The sequence below is a fragment of the Muntiacus reevesi genome, chromosome 2 (assembly GCF_963930625.1).
Source record: "Muntiacus reevesi chromosome 2, mMunRee1.1, whole genome shotgun sequence".
NCBI lineage: Eukaryota > Metazoa > Chordata > Mammalia > Artiodactyla > Cervidae > Muntiacus > Muntiacus reevesi.
The window spans coordinates 134,061,996-134,083,372 of record NC_089250.1 but is presented as its reverse complement, the minus strand read 5'-3'; the positions used below and the strand labels follow the sequence as shown (position 1 = coordinate 134,083,372).

Genomic DNA, 21,377 nt, shown 5'->3' with positions numbered 1-21,377 from the left:
AAAAGTATGCTTTTGGAGGACTTTGTATATGTGTAATTGGGATGATGAAATGTAAGAATTGAACAGGACCTTAGTTAGTTGGGTTAGTCTATTCATCTTACAGATTAGTAAATGGCTCAAGAAAAAAACTTGCTTATAATCATTCTGTTTGTGACTGACAACTCAACTCAGACCAGCCTGGCGAAATAGGGAATATGTGGGCTCATGAAACTGAAAATAGGTTCTGTTACCTACTGTGATCAACCTTGGATAATTACTTAATCTTTCCAAACCTCGATTTTGTTATCTGTAAACAAAGTGTTGAATTTGACCAAAGACCCCTTCCACCTCTTAAAGTTCAATGCTTCCATGAATGCATTAGCAGAGAATTTCATTATGCTGCCAATCAAATTTAGACACAGTGAGGGGGGCGGCTAGCACTGAGGAAAATTTTAAAGAAATAGTTTGTATTACACACTTGGATCTAAATTAAAGTTGTTATTGGTGGTGTTTTTAACTTGCAGAGGTCCTTAGGCAACTTGAACATAATCAGTATTCACATAGTATAAAAATATCTTCCAAAGTACTTGAAAAAGTCTCTTTTTTCTGTTGATTACACAATCCTCAAACTTCTTTCCCACCTACTTATTAGTTTGCTTGACAATCTATTAACAAAGAGTGGGGAAAGAAACTCAGTCCTTTTGTTCCCTATTCACAATTATTACAACAAATTTCAGCTTGGTGAACCTAGGGAAAACTGTGAAACTGTCATGACAGCAGCAGGTTGCTAAGTCAGACCTGTGCACAGAGGAACTAATCTTGAATACTGTGCACCTACTTTACACACGTGAAGAAATAATGATGGTAGGAAACTTGCCTCACCAGAAACACCTGAAAGATCTGTAGGTTGTTCGAAAGGAGGTGGATTTTCTCATGCCAGGCTCCCTTAGCTCTTTATTATTGTTTCTTTGGTAGGAAACCTCTCTCTGTATGTCTGTGTTTGTTTTTGATTTTGGATTCTTCACAGTCTTTACTCATTTATACTATTAGAAACTCACTGTGTAACCCTTGCAATTTACTGCAGGAAGCATAAGTACCCCCTCAGAGACAATTCTAGTGTCCTGAAAAGGTCTTTAAGAAATAGGCTTTGTCTTAAAGCTATTGACCACCAATAAAATTTTAAAAATATTTTCAGCACACCATGTAAAATATAGATTCATTTTAGGGTTTTCACTACTATCAGATGACCAATTCAAGTTTGTGCTTGGAGTTTTCAGGCAAATAAATGCAATAGAGCCTACATACCTTTTTATTAACACTCAGTGACCACATGTTTATCAACAATATTGACAGTCCCTGGATCTGGCTCTACAGGAGAGAGGGAGGGTTCCAGGGGAAAAACCAACCAAAGATTTTGATGGAAAGTTTTAATAGGATGGGGAAGATCATCCTGCAGTGGTGATAAGCTGCTTCAGTCATGCCCTACTCTTTGTGACCCTATGGATTGTAGCCTCCAGGCTCCTATGTCCATGGGATTCTCCAGGCAAGAATATTGGAGTGGGTTACCATTTAATCATCCTGCAGTAACAACCCCCAAATCTCAGTACCTTAAAACAACAAAGGTTTATTTCTCCTTCACACTGTAAGTCCATTGATGGTGACCGGGGCTCCAATCCGCCGCATCTTCACTCTACGTCTGGGCTGACGGAACAGACATTATCTTGAATTCTGCTGGTTATGGAAACAGAGAAGGAGTTCTGCAGACTCTGACACTCGCCGTAAATGCTCTTGCCTGAAAGTAACACACACCACTTACATTCCCAGCTCACTAGCCAGATTAGGTACATTGCACAGCTCCATTAGAAAATGGCCAGGACCGGCAGTGTGACGCCACAGGCCAGGAGGGAAGGGGATCAGCAGCGCTAGTCACGACCACAAGGTGCTCTTCTGATTCCCAGGTATTTGGCTCACTCTCCTTCCTCCACGTAAAATACTCATCTCCTCCCCAAAGGAGAGAACCCCACAGTCCCACCCAGTCAAAGAACCTAGATGATGCACAGTTGGCACTAAATTAAGGGGTGAAACAAAGTCATTTCAACGTCAACTCTAGATGTGGGTCCTCTTGATTTAGAGGCTTCTGAACTAAAAAAAAAGCATCTGGGTTTAAAAGGGAGGAGTAAAGAGTGAGTGCAGATATTTTATATCTAGAAGGAGCATCACTTCTGGCAAACACAGAAGAGATTCTTATCAGTGGTTCAGCTGAATTTATCAAAGCATCTGCATACCCTGGATTAAAGAAGGCATGAGTCGAACCTGCCGCTGCTCTCCGGCTCCGGCTGGGGCTCGCGCTCGGGCGCAGCTGGGTCTATTCGTGAAGGGCCTCGCACCGCTCGGCGCACGCCGTCCCCCTGCCTCGCGGCGCGGGGTCTCGCGGGCCCCGCTCCCGCCCTCCGCTCGCCCGGCCCGGACCGGAGGCGGCGCCGCACGGCCTGGCCCTGGCGCGGGGGGCGGGCACCGGGGCCCGATCCGACATGGGCAAGAAGCACAAAAAGCGTAAGTCGGACAAACACCTCTACGAGGAGTATGTAGAGAAGCCCCTGAAGCTGGTCCTCAAAGTGGGAGGGAACGAAGTTACCGAGCTCTCCACGGGCAGTTCTGGGCACGACTCCAGCCTCTTTGAAGACAAAAACGATCATGACAAACACAAAGAGAGAAAGCGGAAAAAGAAAGAAAGGAGAGAAGCAGATTCCAGGGGAAGAAAAGGGGAGAAAACGGAGACGTGTAAAGATGTTGAAAACCTGCCAACCTACAAAAGATTAATGCCAGTTTTTCTGGAGAAAAAGATACAGAACTTCCCTATGTCAAAAATTACTGCTCCAGAATATGTCATAGGGCCATAAAAAAGACACCAGTCAACTTAATGGAAACTGACTTCAAGTGAACAATATCAGAGTACAGACACCAGTGAAGCTTTGTGTGTTCCTCCCAGAATCCATTCCTCTTCCTGATTCCCTAGAGAGAACTATGAATTTGGAGGATAAAAGAAAGCGAGATCGTGACCATGTGGATATTGAGGTAGAAAAAGACCTACAGTGTCAGACCCCTGTACGATTAGACTTGCCTCCTGAGAAGCCTCTTGCAAGCTCTTTAGCCAAACAAGAAGAAGTAGATAGACACCTCTTCAAGAAGCTTTGAATCAACTGATGAGACAACTGCAGAGAAAAGACCCAAGTGCTTTCTTTTCATTTCCTGTGACTGATTTTATTGCCCCTGGCTACTCCATGATCGTTAAACACCCAATGGATTTTAGTACCATGAAAGAAGAGATCAAGAACAATGATTACCAGTCCATAGAAGAACTGAAGGATAACTTCAAACTAATGTGTACTAACGCTATGATTTACAACAAGCCAGAGACGATTTATTATAAAGCTGCGGAAAAGCTGTTGCAGTCAGGGATGAAAATTCTTAGCCAGGAGAGAATTCAGAGCCTGAAGCAAAGCATAGACTTCATGGCAGACTTGCAGAAAAGTCGGAAGCAGAGATACAGGACAGACACTTCGCAGAGTGGGGAGGAGAGTGGCTCCTGGCCGAGAGAGGGACGACACTGGAGACGCTGAGGCACAGGGCTTCAAGAGCCCCAATAAGGAGAATAAAAAGAAAGATAAAGATGTGCTTGAAGATAAATTTAAAAGCAATAGTCTAGAAAGAGAGCTGGAGCAGACTGACCGCATCGTTAAGGAATCTGGAGGAAAGCTGACCAGGAGGCTTGCTAATAGTCAGTGTGAATTTGAAAGGAGAAAGCCAGATGGAACAACAACATTGGGACTTCTCCATCCTGTGGATCCTGTTGTAGGAGAACCAGGTTATTATCCTGTGAGGCTGGGGATGATAACTGGAAGATTTCAGTCTGGAGTGAATACTTTGCAGGGATTCAAAGAAGATAAAAGAAGCAAAGTGACTCCAGTGTTATACTTGAGTTATGGACCCTACAGTTCTTATGCACCACATTACGACTCCACGTTTGCAAATATCAGCAAGGATGATTCTGATTTCATCTATTCAACCTATGGGGAAGACCCTGATCTCCCCAGTGATTTCAGCATCCATGAGTTTTTGGCCACATGCCAAGATTATCCATATGTTATGGCAGATAGTTTACTGGATGTTTTAACAAAAGGAGGACATTCTAGAACCCTGCAGGAGTCCGAGGTCTGAGACGTCATCTCCTGAAGATGAAGGCCAGACTGGGATACTTGACACAGCCAAAGAAATGGAGGTTACAGAAGTTGAACTAACAGGGTGTTTAGACTCCAGTAATCAAGACAAGCTCACAGCACTGAAAGCAGTAACACACTTCGGAGCTCCAGTTGAAGTCTTTGACTCTGAAGAAGCTGAAGTGTTCCAGAGGAAACTTGATGAGACCACCAAACTGCTCAGAGAGCTCCAGGAAGCCCAGAATGAGCGTCTGAGCACCAGACCCCCTCCCAACATGATCTGTCTCTTGGGTCCGTCATACAGAGAAATGCATCTCGCTGAACAAGTGACCAATAACCTGAAAGAACTTGCACAGCAAGTAACTCCAGGCGATATTGTAAGCACATACGGACTCCGAAAAGCAATGGGAATTTCCGTCCCCTCCCCGGGCATTGAAAACCACCTTGTCGATCTAACAGAAGATTTTGGAGAACCTAAAAAGACCGATGTTACTGAGTGTGAACCTGATGGGATTTGAAGCTATCTGGTATTTGATTATATATTATGTATATATTTTTTTCATTAACTTGGAAATGCTTTTCAGAAGATATTAAGTATTTGTAAATTGTGTTTTTAATTAAACTTTGGAACAGTTAATTTTAATGTTCCAGAGATTGAACTTCTATTAGGTAATAAAGCTAAACCTGGACTATGAGCTGTATTGTACATATCAGCTGAGTTACCCCTTCACCTTTCCCTGGGGCTGAATCTGAGGATGAAGTGATAGAGATAAGCTTGGAGAATAAAACAGTCTTTTTCCTGACCGTCCATTAAAAAGTTGCCAAAAAAAAAAAAAAGAAAGCATGAGTCATGGATGGTGGCTGCATTCAGATTTCTTTTTTCCCTTTCTCTCCTGTCTCCAACCACAGCTTATATATGGGGACTGTCGTTTAGGTAGCCCTTGATATCAGGAAGATAAATAAAACTGAACATTTAAAATATGATAGTATCCTATAAAAGCATTAAAATATGAGTAGAAGAGCATTTAATTTTTTATGAAGGTAAGGAATGAATATAGTAAGTGAAAGCAACTTCTACTGCCATTTAAATTATAGTTTTTCAATCCTTATTCCCTTTTACCTTAACCCAAACTGCTAATATGACATTTAACTGAATTTTCAAAACTCTACACTTTCCCCCACTGTTTTGCTGAGTTGCCAACAAAAGCTTTGAAATGGAGGAGGTGACGCAGGAAGAAGAAACTGGAATTATAAATAATTTATAAAATGCTTAGCTGTCCCTAGACACATTTTAAAAAGGGAGACCTCTTATCAGTTGCCTGTACTTAAATTAACAACAGCCAACCACATAAAGGCTACAGGGCCTTTTCTGGGTTACATACAACTTGTTCTGTCCATTCTGCACTAAGATGTCTTATTTTTCATTATCACTGAATTCTTATTTTACTTCATATACTGAAAGTTCTAAGTATAGAATTTTCTCATGCTTTTCTCTGACTTCTAGCCTCTACCTATACAATATACTTATCCCACCATCCTCTGACAATATTAACAACCTGAAGGAGTGGCCTTCTATACCTTCTTATGGGCTCATATAATCACAAACACTTGGGGTCTGCCTTCCACCCGCCTGCCCACTGTCCTTCATTCCTCCTTCCTCTTTTCCTTTCTCCCTTCCTTTTTTTCCCAAACCAGATGGAGTTAAGTTATTTACACTGCTAAGTATCTCTTTTTTATTTTTTTCTCATTCTCAGAAGATTGGTGGTATCTCTAGTATAGATCTCATTCATTCTTTCAAATGTCTGCCTATTATCCCATGGTTTGGAAAGTCATACTTTATTGAAGTTTCTCTGTTAAAGGGCATGTATGTTGTTTCCAATTTGTTTTGATCTTGCTTTTTGTTTTTCTTACATTTGGCCACTGTAAGGGGTGCAGTGGGCTTCCCAGGTAGTGGGAAGTTAGCTCAGTGTTAAAGAATCTGCCTGCAGTATAGGAGACAGGGGTTCAATCACTGGGTCAGGAAGATCTCCTGGAGAAGGAAATGGCAATCCACTCCGGTATTCTTGCCTGCAGAATCCCATAGACAGAGGAGCCTGGCTAGCTACCGTCCATGGGGTCACGAAAGAGTTGGACACAACTTGGTGACTAGTCAACAAGAAGGGGTGCAGTAAACTTCCTTATACCCATCCTCAAATACTGGTCCTTTAAAAAATATGGTCCAAGAGAGGAATCAACTGCATTTTAAAATGTATGTGTGCTTTTAATAGATGTTGGCAGAGTCTTTAAAAAATGGTTATCCTAGCAGTATTCCAGAATACACTTCTCCCATCCTATTCAGTAGTAGGTGTCTTTCCTACTTGGATAAGAATGGATTATACCTGCAACCTTGATTGCATAACCGGGCACCTGTTGACATACTACAGTATATTTCAGTGGGGTTTAAAACTAGGGCTCTGGTTGGCCTAACTGATTGTGGGTGGTTGTGACTTTTGTTTCTTAAAAAAAACATCCTCGGGAAGTTTATGGGAGGGAGAGAACTGGAAGCCATTCTTACACAGTCCACTCCTTTCACAGATAAGGAAATTGAGATCCAGAGAGGTGAAGGGAGTTCATGTGAGCTAGTTACTGGCTGCTGCTTCTAGGAAGCAGTTGTTTGGAATCCTGAATTGGGACTTTGCCTATTACACTGTGAGTTGGGCTTCCCAGGTGGTGCTAGTGGTAAAGAACCCTCGTGCCAATGCAGGTAGACGTAAGAGACATGGGTTCAATTCCTGGGTCGGGAAGATCTCCTGGAGGAGGGTATGGCAACCTACTCCAGTATTCTTGCCTGGAGAATCCCATGGACAGAGGAGCCTGGTGGGCTGCAGTCCATGGATCGCAAAGAGTTGGACAGGACTGAAGTGACTGAGCACTCACACATGCACACCGTGGGGCATGCTGACAGTGATTTTTAGAGAATGGACCAAGAAACGTCATCTGTGAGCTAGGGACGAACTGTTCCCAGGTTTCTGTTCTCTCCTGCTAGGATAGGCAAGCTTCCAGTCTACACTGAGCTGTGTGGGATTTGCTCTGCAAACTTCTGCAAAGATAAGAGGACATTTGTTAACAGTCTTGTTACCGGAATTTGCTTCTCTTAATACATTTTTGGGGGAAAAAAAGAAATTATTTATGTAACTGCACCAGGTCTTAGTTGTGGCACGAGGGATCTTTGATCTGCGCTAAGGCACACAGGATCTTTAGTTATGGCATATGAGAACTCAATAGCTGCAGCATGTGGGATCTAGTTCCCTGACCTGGGATTGAACCCGGGCCCCCTGCACTGGGAGCACAGTCTTAGCCACAGAACCAACCAGGGAAGTCCCTGCTGTTCTTAATCTTTTAGGGAGTTTGGGATTTATCATTAGAGTTACTGCTTACCAAGTGTGAAGTAGCTGGCTTGGATCAAAACTAAAATGACAATAGGGAAGCACAGGAGAGAAGATTCTAGGCAGGAATGGCTTCCTCCTATATACTCCTTCCTCCTCCCTTCCCAATGTATCGATGGAGAGGGCTAAATAGTGGGGCTGCCTAGAAAAAAGACTTCCTCTAAGTCCTAGTTCTGTTCCTGGCAACGTAATCTCTAGGTGTAATTTGACCAAGAGGGCTCAATTTGATCAGGGCTCAAATGGCTGTTCTCTAGGGCTGAATAAAATAAGCTTTTTGAAAGAAGCCATTTTAACTTCTTAAGTCTTTAAACTCAGTTTTTGTGTTGTTTTAGTTTAGATCTGAGTATAGTTGATTTAGAATGTAAACTCAGTTTTACTGTAAGGTTCAGATTTAGCCCATACAGTCTACTGAGGAAGATGAAAAGGAATCTCCAAATTTCAGATTCCCATTTGGGTTTGTCCTGTGTTTACTGCAAAGCATTTGACAGCCCAGTATTAATTTTCCAGGTTGCCTCTAAATAAAGTCAGCCTGTTCAGGGAGCTTAGCCCATTATTCACAATAACAATAAAAATAATTACTATGGGAATTCATTTTGCCATAGGTAAGCCTCTCCAGCAGATTAAATATAAATATATATTTATATATAAAAATATTACACAAAACATGCCTCCGTGTTGTATACCTGGTCAGGAGCTGTGCTTATTTGTAGGCGTGACCATCAGTGGTCATGGTTCTTGTAGTTTAGCAGTTTACACAAGCGTGCAAACTGGAATGTCTGGGGAACTTCGAAAAATACTCATGCCTAGGTCCTCCCCAAGAATAAAATCAGAATCGATGGGAGGGAAGACACAGGGCTGAGGTGAGGACTTCTGGGTGGGCAACTGGAGATGGAGAGAGAATCTCTTCCTTAGTAAAGAAAGGAATGAGTTGTAATTCGATCTGTTCTTTTGAGAAGAACAGATTCCTGTTGCCACTGGAATCATCATGTCTGCCCCTCAGCTCTTATAACCCACTGTCTCTCCTTTCTCCTTCCTATTTATTCTGTTGAGTGAAGCAGTGGAGTCACATTGTATAAAAATCAGCTCATGAAGGCAAAAATTGTATACCGTGAAAATTATCCGAGAGTGCTCTGGGAAGAGAGCATGAGGCTTAGGAGTCAACATACCATCTCTTGGTACATACAGATAGCATAGCAGCATTTCCTCTGGTGTCAGATCATTGTTTCTTTCACTGAAATTCTGACAAAATAGCTTTTGGGAGCCAGAGCGTATGCAAAACATGTATCTTTAAGTATTGAAATTGCACTCCATCTGGTGACATTCTGGAGCCCTGAGAGGCAAGCAGCAATTGAGACTGCCTTAGAGAATCCTATTCTCATCTAATAGTCAATTCTGAGGCCGACTCTTGAGTGGGATAAAAGCAGAATCATGGGCATCATTTTAAAGTGTGTATTTCACCTTGCCTGTCTCTTCTTTTAGGCACCTATAGTGGAATTCCGGTAAATTGAATGGTAAATGTGCATACATATACGACACCATGACATTTCATTATTGACTATTTCTTGAATGTACAGAATTCATGGTCACTCTGTCTTTCTGTCCCCTTAGCATTCCCGTGGTTCGGCATGGACATCGGTGGGACGCTGGTTAAATTGGTCTACTTTGAGCCGAAGGATATTACAGCTGAAGAAGAGCAGGAGGAGGTGGAGAACCTGAAGAGCATCAGGAAGTATTTGACTTCTAACACGGCTTATGGGAAAACCGGGATCCGAGATGTCCACCTGGAACTGAAAAACTTGACCATGTGCGGGCGGAAGGGGAACCTGCACTTCATCCGCTTCCCCAGCTGCGCAATGCACAAGTTCATCCAAATGGGCAGCGAGAAGAACTTCTCCAGCCTGCACACCACACTCTGTGCCACGGGAGGTGGGGCTTTCAAGTTCGAAGAGGATTTCAGAACGGTATGTCCGCTTTAGCCCTGTGCAAACCGCAATACCACCTCTTAGAGAAACAAAGGAACCCTCTCCCATGCCCATGGGCATGGCGTCTCCTATGGAAGAACTAGGCTACTAGGCTTGGCAACTTTGGACAAGTTTACCTCACCTCTCACTGCTTCAGCTTCCTCATCTTTATGAGAATAAAAATAGTTCCTACTTCATAGGGCTGGGGGAGATAATATGTACCTGGCACTTACAGTGCTCAATAAATATTAGCTGCCCTCTTCATCATTTTTGTTTCAATTACATCTGCACAATGTGCTAAAGACAAGGTGATATAAATCACCTTCTGAAGTATTTTAGTTTTCCACAGACTCTTGAGTCTTGTGAAAAACATAATTATTGTGCCAATTTCATAGATACATAGACTGAGGCCTGCAGGAAAGACTTTTTATACATCTTACTAAAAATGATTACTTCTTTCTGCCATTTGCTCTGTGTCTTTTCTGTTTTATGAATGCCCTTTAGAAGTTTTGCTCACAAACAAAAATGAAATCTTTGATATTATTTACAGGTGAATTCCTTTATAAATAAATAAGATTTAGGCAGTGTCGTTCTACATAATAAGAATAGTACCTTATCCTGGGGACATCCTTGGCAGTCCAGTGGTTAAGACTCTGCGATTCTAGTGCAGAGGGTGAGGGTTCAAACCCTGGCCAGGGCACTAGGATTCCATATACCACATGGTGCAGCCAAATAAATAAATAATACCTTATCCTGATTGGCAGCATATTCTGCCTCTGTGTTGCTTATTTAGATTTGACAGAGTTGGCTAAATGGAAGATATGGATGAGGGACACAGAGTCCTAACTTGCTCTTTATTAAGCAATCCCTAACACCTATGTGTTCCAATTTCCCCATTTCTATAATCAAGATAATCTCTTTACTATCTAGGTTCATCTCACAGGAAATACAATGAGAAGAAAGAAAAATAATAGAGATAACAGAAATTTACATGAACAGAAGTGTTTGAACATAAAAGAAGGAAGAGTTGAAAGATTCTGGGATTAGTCTTGCCAGCTGTTTTATTATTAATGAATAAATTAGTAAATCAATGCCTTATTGTATTTAATAAAGCTCTATTGCAAATTTATTTGCACAATCAGAAGGAGCATCATTTATCTCATTGATAAGTAGTTTCCACAAGAGCTAGCAATAGAACCCTGGAACATTCTCTTCAATCAGATTGATTGTATTCAGGTGTTGACTTTTCCTTTTGTGTCCATGTTCCCTACCCAGCAGTAGAATTTGATGCTGCAACTTACTTAAATGATCCATGGAATCTTTTCTCCACCAAATTCAGTTCAGTTCAGTCGCTTAGTTGTGTCCGACTCCATGGACTGCAGTACTCCGGCCTCCCAGTCCATCACCAACTCCCGGAGTTTACCCAGACTCATGTCCATTGAGGGGATGATGCCATCCCACCATCTCATCCTCTGTCGTCATCCTCTTCTCCTCCTGCCTTCAATCTTTCACAGCATCAGGGTCTTTTCAAATGAGTCAACTCTTCACATCAGATGACCAAAGTACTGGAGTTTCAGCTTCAATATTAGTCCTTCCAATGAACACATAGGACTGATCTCCTTTAGGATGAACTGGTTGGATCTCCTTGCAGTCCAAGGGACTCTCAAGAGTCTTCTCCAACACCATAATTCAAAAGCATCAATTCTTCGGTGCTCAGCTTTCTTTATAGTCCAACTCTCACATCCATACATGACTACTGGAAAAACCATAACCTTGACAAGATGGACCTTTGTTGGCGAAGTAATGTCTCTACTTTTTAATATACTGTCTAGCTTGGTCATAACTTTTCTTCCAAGGAGTGTCTTTTAATTTCATGGCTACAGTTACCATCTGCAATGATTTTGGAGCCCAAAAAGATAAAGTCAGCCACTGTTTCCCCATCTATTTGCCATGAAGTGATGGGACCGGATGCCATGATCTTAGTTTTCTGAATGTTGAGCTTTAAGCCAACTGTTTCACTCTTCTCTTTGGGGCCCAACAATGAAGAGTTTTGAAACTGAGAAGGTTGAGATCTAGGAGCAAGAAAATTAAGTGCAAATTCATAAATGAAAAAGCACTGGTCCTGAATTCTAATGCTGTTTCTGCATTTAACTAGCTGGGTGCCTTTGGATAAATCGTGTCCCTCCTATGGGACTCAGTTTCATCATCATCAGAAGGCAGCAGAAGGTGGCTACAAGGATGAGGAAACTAAAGCTAGAGAGTCATGAAGAGGCATCCATAGTGCCCCCTTAGGTGAGAGCTGAGTGTTAGCTCAATTCTGATTCAGGAGATGCTGACCCGCTGCTAGTGCTATGAGCTCCCCAGGTCCCTCAAGGTTGCCTGTGTCCATCTCTTCTAGGGAGCCTGAAGTGAACCAAGGTGACCTAGAACATTTAAGCAAGCTCTGTCAAAGGCTCTATCCCTCCTCTGGGGTAATGCCCCAGGAGAGTTACTCAATTTCTGTTGGCCATGAGCAAGTGTGTTTCTCAAGGTTCTGACCTGAGAGGGGTCATGTCTTATTTAACCAAAATAAGCCTCTGATCCTTCAGGCTGCTGGAGCGTAATAAAGAGATTGGTGCAGGGAGCAAGTCTGGAGTACTTGCCTAACAGTCCAGCCATCTATAAAAGAAAGTGTCAATATATGAGCTGCCTTCTGTTTGCATACTCAGTCTTGGCCAAAGTGAAGACAGAATTGAAGAAGACAGATCTCTTCCTAAAGCCTGTTTGTCAGTACACTAAATGATACACCCTGATCCTTCCAGGGTTTGTGAGGAAGAATAGGTTTTATCATCTTCTTTCCTAATAAGTGTTTATTCTATCACTCAACACATATTTACCATGCTCTTTCTGTGCAACAAGTACTATTATGAACAAAACAAAGCTCGTGCCCCACTGGAACTTATATTCTAGAGCAGGGAAATGGTCAATAATCAAATAAATGAATATAGATCATATCAAATGGTGATAAGTTGGGGGGCAAGAAATGGGTAAAGGGGATAGGGAGTACTGGGAGGGTCTTTGTGGGATGAGGTAACATTGGGCCCAAGGCTGTAATAGGGCCAACCAGAGCCTGGTGTGAGGACTTAAGAATTGGCCTTTATTAAGGCAGAAATCTCCAATGACACAACCTAAAAAAGTTAATTAGAAAAAAAATCATCAGGAGGGGATAAGATAATTGTGGATATGTAGAATTCTAAATCTAAGTGGACCATTCATTATTAGCTGGGTTCCTATTATTAATCCAGGAACAAATTTGTGATATTATAGGAGCATAAGCTTTGGTAGACACCCCCCTTTCATTCTGGCTCAATCCTTTTGGTCATTCATGTACACCTTTTATCATTGGGTATCAGGAGGAAGAAGCCATCTTTGAGGTTTTGTTATTTTTCTCACTCACAAAACATATTTGAAATTCAACTCTCTTTCGGGCCTCTTAGCTCTCCTGTGTAAGGAGCAAAGAGCTCTGAGTGTAATCTGTAGTTCAGAGTCAACTATTTTATATGCAGATTGTTCTTGAGCTTAGTAAGATAACCTTTTCTGCCATTTCCAGTATGACTTATGGAGCCAGTGTCAGCAAAAGCACCTTGGGAAGTGTGGGGTATCATACAGATGGGTCTTTATTCATTTTGTAAAAAACAATTTAGTGACTCATTTCTCAAGGGCAGAAGAGTGATGTAATAGAGTAGGTCCATAGCATACTCCCATAGAGAGCAGGCATGAAACCTCCTGGGATAGTTTTTTTCAGATTTATGAACTTACATATGTATGTATGAATGCATTTATTTATTTATTCATTCAGCTATTTATTTAGTTACTTTGAAAGTTTATTGTGTTGAAGTCTAGTTGATTTCCTAGTTGAATCTAATTGAATCCACCTGTAATACAGGAGCTGCTGCTGCTGCTAAGTCACTTCAGTCGTGTCCGACTCTGTGTGACCCCATAGACGGCAGCCCACCAGGCTCCCCCGTCCCTGGGATTCTCCAGGCAAGAACACTGGAGTGGGTTGCCATTTCCTTCTCCAATGCGTGAAAGTGAAGTCGCTGTCATATCTGACTCTTAGTGACCCCATGGACTGCAGCCTATGAGGCTCCTCAGTCCATGGGATTTTCCAGGCAAGAGTACTGGAATGGGTTGCCATTGCCTTCTCTGGCAATACGGGAGACCCTGGTTCAATTCCTGGGTTGGGAAGATCCCCTGGAGAAGGGATAAGCTACCCACTCCAGTATTCTTTGGCCGCCCTTGGGGCTCAGCTGGTAAAGAATCCGCCTGCAGTGCTGGAGACCTGGGCTCGGTCCCTGGGTTGGGAAGATCCCCTGGAGAAGGGAAAGGCTACCCACTCCAGTATTCTGGCCTGGAGAATTCCATAGACTGTATAGTCCATGGGGTCGCAAAGACTCGGACATGACTGAGCGACTTTCACTAGTTGATTTACTATTTTGTGTTCATTTCTGCTGTACAGCAGAGAGTCTCTGTATAGATACACATATACACCTTCTTTTTCATATTCTTTCCCATTATGTTTTGTCACAGAATACTGACTGTAGTTCCCTGTGTTATACAGTGAAAGTGAAAGTGAAGTCGCTCAGTCGTGTCCGACTCTTTGCGACCCCGTGGACTGTAGCCTACCAGGCTCCTCGGTCCATGGGATTCTCCAGGCAAGAGTGCTGGAGTGGGTTGCCATTTCCCTCTCCAGGGGATCTTCCGGACCCAGGGATCAAACCCGGGTCTCCCGCATTGGAGGCAGACGCTTTAACCTCTGAGCCACCAGGGAAGCCCATAGGGCCTTCTTATTTAGCCTATCTTATATATAATAATTTTTGCTATTTAGTTATTTTTGGCAGAGGGAAGCACATAAGGAGAACCTCTTAAAATTGTATCGTCAACATGTCTTGTCTTTAGAATCCACATTTTTTTTCTAATTTCAGCATACAGGGAATCACTGAATTCCTTTGAGAAATTGGAGCCTTCAGTTTGGAAATGGGTTTCCAAATATATTTCAACTTAAGAAGATTGAATTATGTTACCTCTTGTATAAGTTATATAACTCATGTGTAACTCGTGTTTCCAAGGCATTTTCACACAGCCATCTCATTGGGTTCTTGAAAAGAGCCCTGAAAGTTAACTAGGGCAGCTGGTACTGGGGAGAGTATGTGATTTTATTGAAGGCCTGTTGTCACTGTACTGTGGTGTGATCATGCATTCATACCAGCTCTTCAGCTCCAAAGACTGTATGGTCACAGGAGCAGCAGCATCTGGATCACTTGAGATATTATTAGACAGGCAGTCAGAAACTCTGGGAGTGGGGGCCCAGCAGTCTGATTTAACAAAGCCTCCAGGTGTTCTGATGGTGCCTAAAATTTGAGAATCATCACTGCACCCATGCTTGCTTGGGTGACTTTGGGAATGGGCAAAACAAAATTAGTTTATCATAGTAATAATTTGAAGAAAAGTTTTTTTTGTGTGTGTGTTTGTTTTTTACTTTATTCCTTCCCCTTTCCCCATTATTTAGAGTTTGAGTCTTAGGGCTAATTTTGATTTCTTGTTTTTAAGTTTGGGGAATAGTTTAAACTTAATGATTTAAGAACTGGCAGAACTCATACTTTCTTTTCTTTTTGGCCGCACTATGTGGCATGTGGGATCATAGTTTCCCATCAGGGATTGAGCCTGGTGCCCACTGCCGTGGAAGCGAAGGGTTTAACCATTGGACTGCCAGGCAGTCCTGCGAATCATATTTTCTGAAAGTGCCAAGGAGAGTTGCACACAGTGGTGTGCTGGAGTTGGCTCCTGTTGGCTCATGAGAACCCATTGTGTCTTCCCAACTTTGTGCTTAGTGACATTGTGTTGGCAGCTTGAAGCTGGCCATAGTGGGAGTGATGATACAACTGAAATTGGTAAATGCTATAAACCAGGGCTTTTGCTTCCAGAGAGCTAATTGTTAAACATTTACCAACACACCTTGGTGACAAGGTTATGTTCACATTAACAGAACTTCATTTGCATATTCGCTGCATCTGGTATTTCAGATCTACCATCATCTAAGACCCATTATAGAGATCACCATTAAGAATACATATAAAATTCATAGGAATTTACTACCTATTAGTGGGAAGCGAGATGTAGCCCACAGCTGTTATGGTGCCCTTCTATATATATATATTTGGGAGAAGGCAATGGCACCCCACTCCAGTACTCTTGCGTGGAAAATCCCATGGACGGAGGAGCCTGGTAGGCTGCAGTCCATGGGGTCACTAAGAGTCAGACACGACTGAGCGACTTCACTTTCACTTTCATGCATTGGAGAAGGAAATGGCAACCCACTCCAGTGTTCTTGCCTGGAGAATCCCAGGGACGGGGAAGCCTGGTGGGCTGCTGTCTATGGGGTCTCACAGAGTTAGACACGACTGAAGTAACTTAGCAGTTGCATATTTATTTATTTATTTTGTTTAAACTAGTGGCCACCATTTAAAAATTGGAAGTTTTCACATAAAAATCTAGATTTCTGACTCTTGAGAAATATGATCATTTGGCAACATTGAGCCCCCATTATCATATGGGCTGCAATGAATTTTAAACACATGTGGGTTGCCTTGTGTGCCACAGTCCCCATCCTTCTGTTACTTGAACTTTAGTCAAGGGACTTTACTTCTTTACTGGCTCCTGCAGCATTTGTTTTTGTTTACCCCCAGTATAAAGAAAACTAAGTCCTGAGAAAGAGCGTTTCTCTGTAGCTGGGATCTGAACATGCTGTCCAAGTGATGATTTGACTCATGGCTTACACCTGGGAGCTGGTCCTATTTCCTGGATGAGAAAGACCTTCGAGGGAAGTCTCCATAGGTCTCAATGAAAGTGACTAATCTTTCTGTTTCTCAGGGTGGATACCCATCGGTACTGATGAACCTACTTGCAGGGCAGGAATAGAGAAGAAGACATAGAGAAGGGACTTGTGGACACAGAAGAGGAAGGCGAGGGCGGGACAAATTGGGAGAGTAGCGTTGACATAAATACACTACCATGTTTAAAACAGCTAGCTAGTGAGAAGCAGCTTTGTAGCACAGGGACCTCAGCTCAGTACTCTGATGACCTGGAGGGGTGGGATGGACGGGGGAAGGAGACTGTAGGGGAAGGGGATATATGTACACAGAGAGCTGATTCATGTTGTACAGCAGAAACCAACACAACATTGCCAAGCAATTATGCTCCAGTTAAAAAATAAATAAAAGCAAATACCCATCCCTCAGTAAAATGCTGTAGAAGAGATGTCTGTTTGCAGCTAGCACATTATTTGAAAGTGGTTTTGAGGGGAAAGTTGAGATCGTTCAGAGCAAAGTCGCATGCTTGATATGCCTTGACAGGTTTTCTTTCTCCCTGAGCAGTGTCAGGACGTCTCCTGGACAGACTTTGTTCACGCTTGTGATGTTAGTTCTGAGCATGGCTCTCAATATTGTTGACGGACCTCTGATTAATTTTTAAGCAGGTTAACCTATGGCCCCAAGACTGGCTGATGAAATCGCTACTTTTTCAGCATGGGGTGATTGAAGAGGGGAAAACTTTCCCTGTTCTGTTTAAGAAATGTTTATTAAGCCATTATAAGGGCCTTTGAGCATGGTGCGCAGGGGCACCCAGTGAACCAAAAAGCAAGCCAGAATGTGACCCTTGCTGTGAGTGCGATGGAAGATATGGATAGAGCTGAGGAATCCAGGAGGAAGAGAAGACAGGGTTTACACGGCTATGTGTCACTATAGCGTTTGGATCTCCAGATCTCTTACACCTATAGTATTACCCCCGAACACGTGAATCATAACGTGCGTCTCACCCAGAGTTTCACTTGGTGGAAAATGAAATGTTCAGGATCATTTGATAGATTTGCTTGATCACCATGTGTCATTTAGAATGCTTTTTCCTGTATATCAAGAAAACGTCCACCATCTTGCTAGTAACCTGTTCTAACTCTGCTCTGCAGATAAAGCTTCAGTAGATTTTGTTGACTGGGACCGTGAGATGACAAAAAGTCCAAAATTTCCTTCTAACTATTAACTTTCATAATGAAGATGATGCTTTGGGGGTAATATATCTAAGTATAGTACTTGTGTAGGTGGTCTCCAGATCCCAGAAGCAGGACTTATTATGAATGAAGACAGAAGAACAGCAAGGCATTTGCTAGTTGTATCACTTAGGGAAAGTTACTTCAGGTCTATGAGCCTCAAATATAGCATTAGGATAATGATACCTCTTCATAGTATTTTTGTGAGAACTAAATGATCTAGTAAAAGGGTTGGGCATATAGTAAATAATAAATACTAGTTATTATTTTCTTAAAGAGATTTTTAAAAATTTAGTTTAGACTATAAATTATCTTCCATTGTTGATTCAGTTTCATGTTAGTGAATATTAGATTTTTTTTTTTTGGACCAGCAGCAATATCACTCTTGAGGACCATGAATAAACATTTGAGGATGCAAAGGCTAAGGCTAGCCCTCAGTTAACTCATTCCCCTTTTCTTTTTCCCCCCACACCTAGAAGCAAAGGAGTTTTTGTTTCTTAGGAGCATGAAAGGACACTCTGGGACTACCTAAGCTATTAGTAAAAGAGTCACTATTTTTCGAGTCCTTTGTACTTGCCAAGCCATGTGTAAGCATTTTGTTTTATTTTATTTTTTAAAAGATTTATTTGTTTGGCTGCTCCGGGCCTTAGTTGCAGCACATGGGACCTTTAGTTATGGCATTTGTACTCTTAGTTGCAACATTTGGGATGTAGTTCCCTGACCAGGGATCAAACCTGGGCCCCCCTCACAGAGAGGGCAGAGTTTCAGCCACTAGACCACCAGAGAAGTCACAACACTATGCTGTGGGTATCATCCCCATTTTACAGAGGAGGAAACTGAGGCTTGAGAAGTTAAGTAACTTGCCCCACATCCCTCAATTAGCTAAGTGTTAGAGCTAGCTTTCAAAGTCAGGCCCCTCTAACTCCAAAGCCTGGGGCCTGGGCAAAGGAGAGCTGGGCTATTTGGGCTCAAAGGAGATTGTCCCCAGCCCCCAGGCTCACATGCCTCCCTCAAGACTGTGTATCTTTTCAAGGAAGTGTAGAAGTCTTTCTGCTTCCAGAACATTCTCACTCTCTTCACCCCATGGTATGCTGGCTTAGTTTCCTGTGGCTGCTATAACAAATTACCACCCTCCTAGCAGCTTAAAGCCACAGAAATGTATTCAGTCATGGTTCTGGAGGCCAGAAGGACGAAATCAACGTGTTGCTAGGACCACACTTCCTTCAGAGACTCTTGGGCAGAACCCATGTTTTGCCTCTTCTGGCGTCCGGTGGCGGCTGGCATTCCTGGCCAGTCGTGCAACCCGCCAGTCAGTCTCTGCCTTCTGTCTTCATGCAGCCTTCTCCCCTGTGTCCGTCCAGTCTTCCCTGTCTTATCAGGAAATTGTCTGTGGACTTGGGGCTAGCCAGATAACCCAGGACGCTCTCTTCATCTCAGGATCCTTAATTTAATTACATATGCAGAGACCTTGTTTCCAAATAACATTACAGTCACAGGTTCTGAAAACTAAGATTTGGGCATATCTCTCAGGGGCAGGCATTTAACCCACCCCACAGGCTAGTGGCTGGTTTTCCAGTGGAATGACTGAGTCTCAACAAGATTTCACCATGCAGTGCTAGAAGAGTGTTTCCATGCCTTTCACGTTCAAGACACATAAGACCAAAGAAAAGCCCACAGGGCATCCCTGAGGTGGTGACTGTCTCCCTCCCACGGGCTTATTCTCTTTCAGATTGCTGACCTGCAGCTGCACAAACTGGACGAACTGGACTGTCTGATTCAGGGCCTGCTTTACGTCGACTCCATTGGCTTCAATGGCAAGCCGGAATGTTACTACTTTGAAAATCCCACAAATCCCGAGTTGTGTCAGAAAAAGCCGTACTGCCTGGATAACCCGTACCCTATGTTGCTGGTGAACATGGGCTCAGGTGTCAGCATCCTAGCAGTGTACTCCAAGGACAACTATAAAAGAGTTACAGGGACCAGGTAAATGCGGTTTCCACTAGGAGAACCTTTCTGTGCTTCTTAAACCCCGGCCTCTTCCTTAAATGACAGTTTCTGAAAAGGTTACTTATGTTGAATACATTTTTAAAAGAAAGATCTTACCTCCTCAACCTACCGAAAAGGATTTATTGGATGTGTTATAAAGGGTGATTGATAGAAAGGTTAATAAAACACAACTCCTGCTCTGGTGGGGAACTGGTCCGGTGCGGGAGAAGGGTCACACACCCCAGAAGCTTTCCCAGAGGCAGTCTGTGTTAAGTGCCAGGTGAATGGCAGGGACCCCAATCACAGAAACCAGGTGGAAGGATGCTTGCGATGATCAGAGGGTTGCAGAGAAAACCGTGCTTTGGAACTGCCTTGGTGCCTAGCACAGAAGGAATTGCTTGAAATAATGGCGTTCCAATCAGTGAGCCAGACTGTGTTCACAGTGTTTTTTACCCTCAGGTAAATGCTCCTGCTGCAAACTGGAATAGTCAGCACACCCCGCAGGGAATTTGGAAGTGCAGTGGATAGGCAAACAGCCCTGTGAGGGCAGTGGGGCAGAGTGTTCTTGGTGTACACACACCCCGCGGGCATAGGGGCTCAGCTTCCTGCTAGTGGGGATTCAACCTGGAACAAAGAAACAGGGTCAGAAGTCTTTGAGAGATCGTAGTGTAAACAAAATTACAGAGGATTAGAATGAAGTTTCTTTAACTTATTGAACCACAAGAACCTGTTTTTGGAGGAACGATTTAAGGAACTAGCGCTGTGTGACATGTGCTTTGAGACGTGATATTGAAAGTGTTGTTTTTGATAGACAAAGATATCATGTAACTCCCCGGAGCCTCAGTATCCTTGTTTGTGCCATGAAGTGAGTTGTTTCTTAATTTGTACCCGCCTCTCCAGTACCGACATTCTGTAATTTTACTCACGCATGGGGAGGTGAGCACTGCTTTTCTCCTGTATTAACACGACTTGTGATGGGTCTGCATAAATCAGTGGTTCACCACTGGGGAAGGGAAGATTAAGCCCCTCGGGGGGGAGGTTTGACAATGTCTGGAGACAGTGTTTTTTGGTGGTCACAACCGAGATTCAGTGATACTGGCATCTAGTGACCAAGAGTGTTGCTAAATATCCTACAATAGCCCCCTACAGCAAAAAAGTGTCAAGTCCCAAATGTTAACAGTTAGTGGTATAAGGAAACCCTGGCACACACATCCTGACTGACCCTGCTTGTGTGTGTGTAAATTGCCTTCAGGCAACACACTTTCTTACTAAAAATACAGCACTAAGCTGAAGAATCACAGCTGGCCCCACAGCCTCATTAGGACTGTCAGAAGTATCAGAGACAAGTAAATATTTTGACTAGGCTGGGTTTACCTGAAGAGAGTGATCTCCTGAGAAAGGTATAATCTTCAACTGCAGACTTCCTCCCAAAAGGAGCCATCGAACTGGTAGAGCTAGTCCCAAGGTAACAACAAGCTAACCATTGCCCACAATTAGAGATATTTATAGTTTCGTTGATTAAGACTAAACAAAGTCATGATTTATATCACAGGTACATGCTTTCAACCTTGGAGGTTCCAAGGATCTGGTTATCTTTGAATAATGAGCCAAACTGTGATGTATCTGGTATATGTTCAGTAATGCCTATAAATTCCAGTGACTAGTAAATGGTGGTTAATGACCAGTGCTTTGCAATTGGCAAATACTGTTTGGATGTCCAAGCTTTCTG

General features: G+C 42.9%; 2 protein-coding genes across 6 annotated transcripts in view; both read left to right on the top strand.

Annotated features, from left to right (window-relative positions):
- Positions 1-21,377, top strand: part of PANK1 (pantothenate kinase 1) — a 110,287-nt gene that overhangs the window by 75,737 nt on the left and 13,173 nt on the right. For all 5 annotated transcript variants that reach the window (XM_065922882.1, XM_065922880.1, XM_065922881.1 and 2 more), the window contains 2 exons: positions 9,230-9,582; positions 19,392-19,645. In XM_065922882.1, coding sequence (XP_065778954.1) covers positions 9,247-9,582; positions 19,392-19,645 — 590 coding nt within the window. In that variant the 5' untranslated portion in view covers positions 9,230-9,246. The remainder of the gene's footprint in view (positions 1-9,229; positions 9,583-19,391; positions 19,646-21,377) is intronic.
- Positions 2,387-4,988, top strand: LOC136158219 (bromodomain-containing protein 7-like). Its single transcript, XM_065920003.1, is given in 6 exon segments — positions 2,387-2,698; positions 2,700-2,768; positions 3,000-3,148; positions 3,151-3,571; positions 3,573-4,191; positions 4,193-4,988. Coding segments are annotated over 6 exon segments (1,968 nt in total). The 5' UTR covers positions 2,387-2,510; the 3' UTR covers positions 4,715-4,988.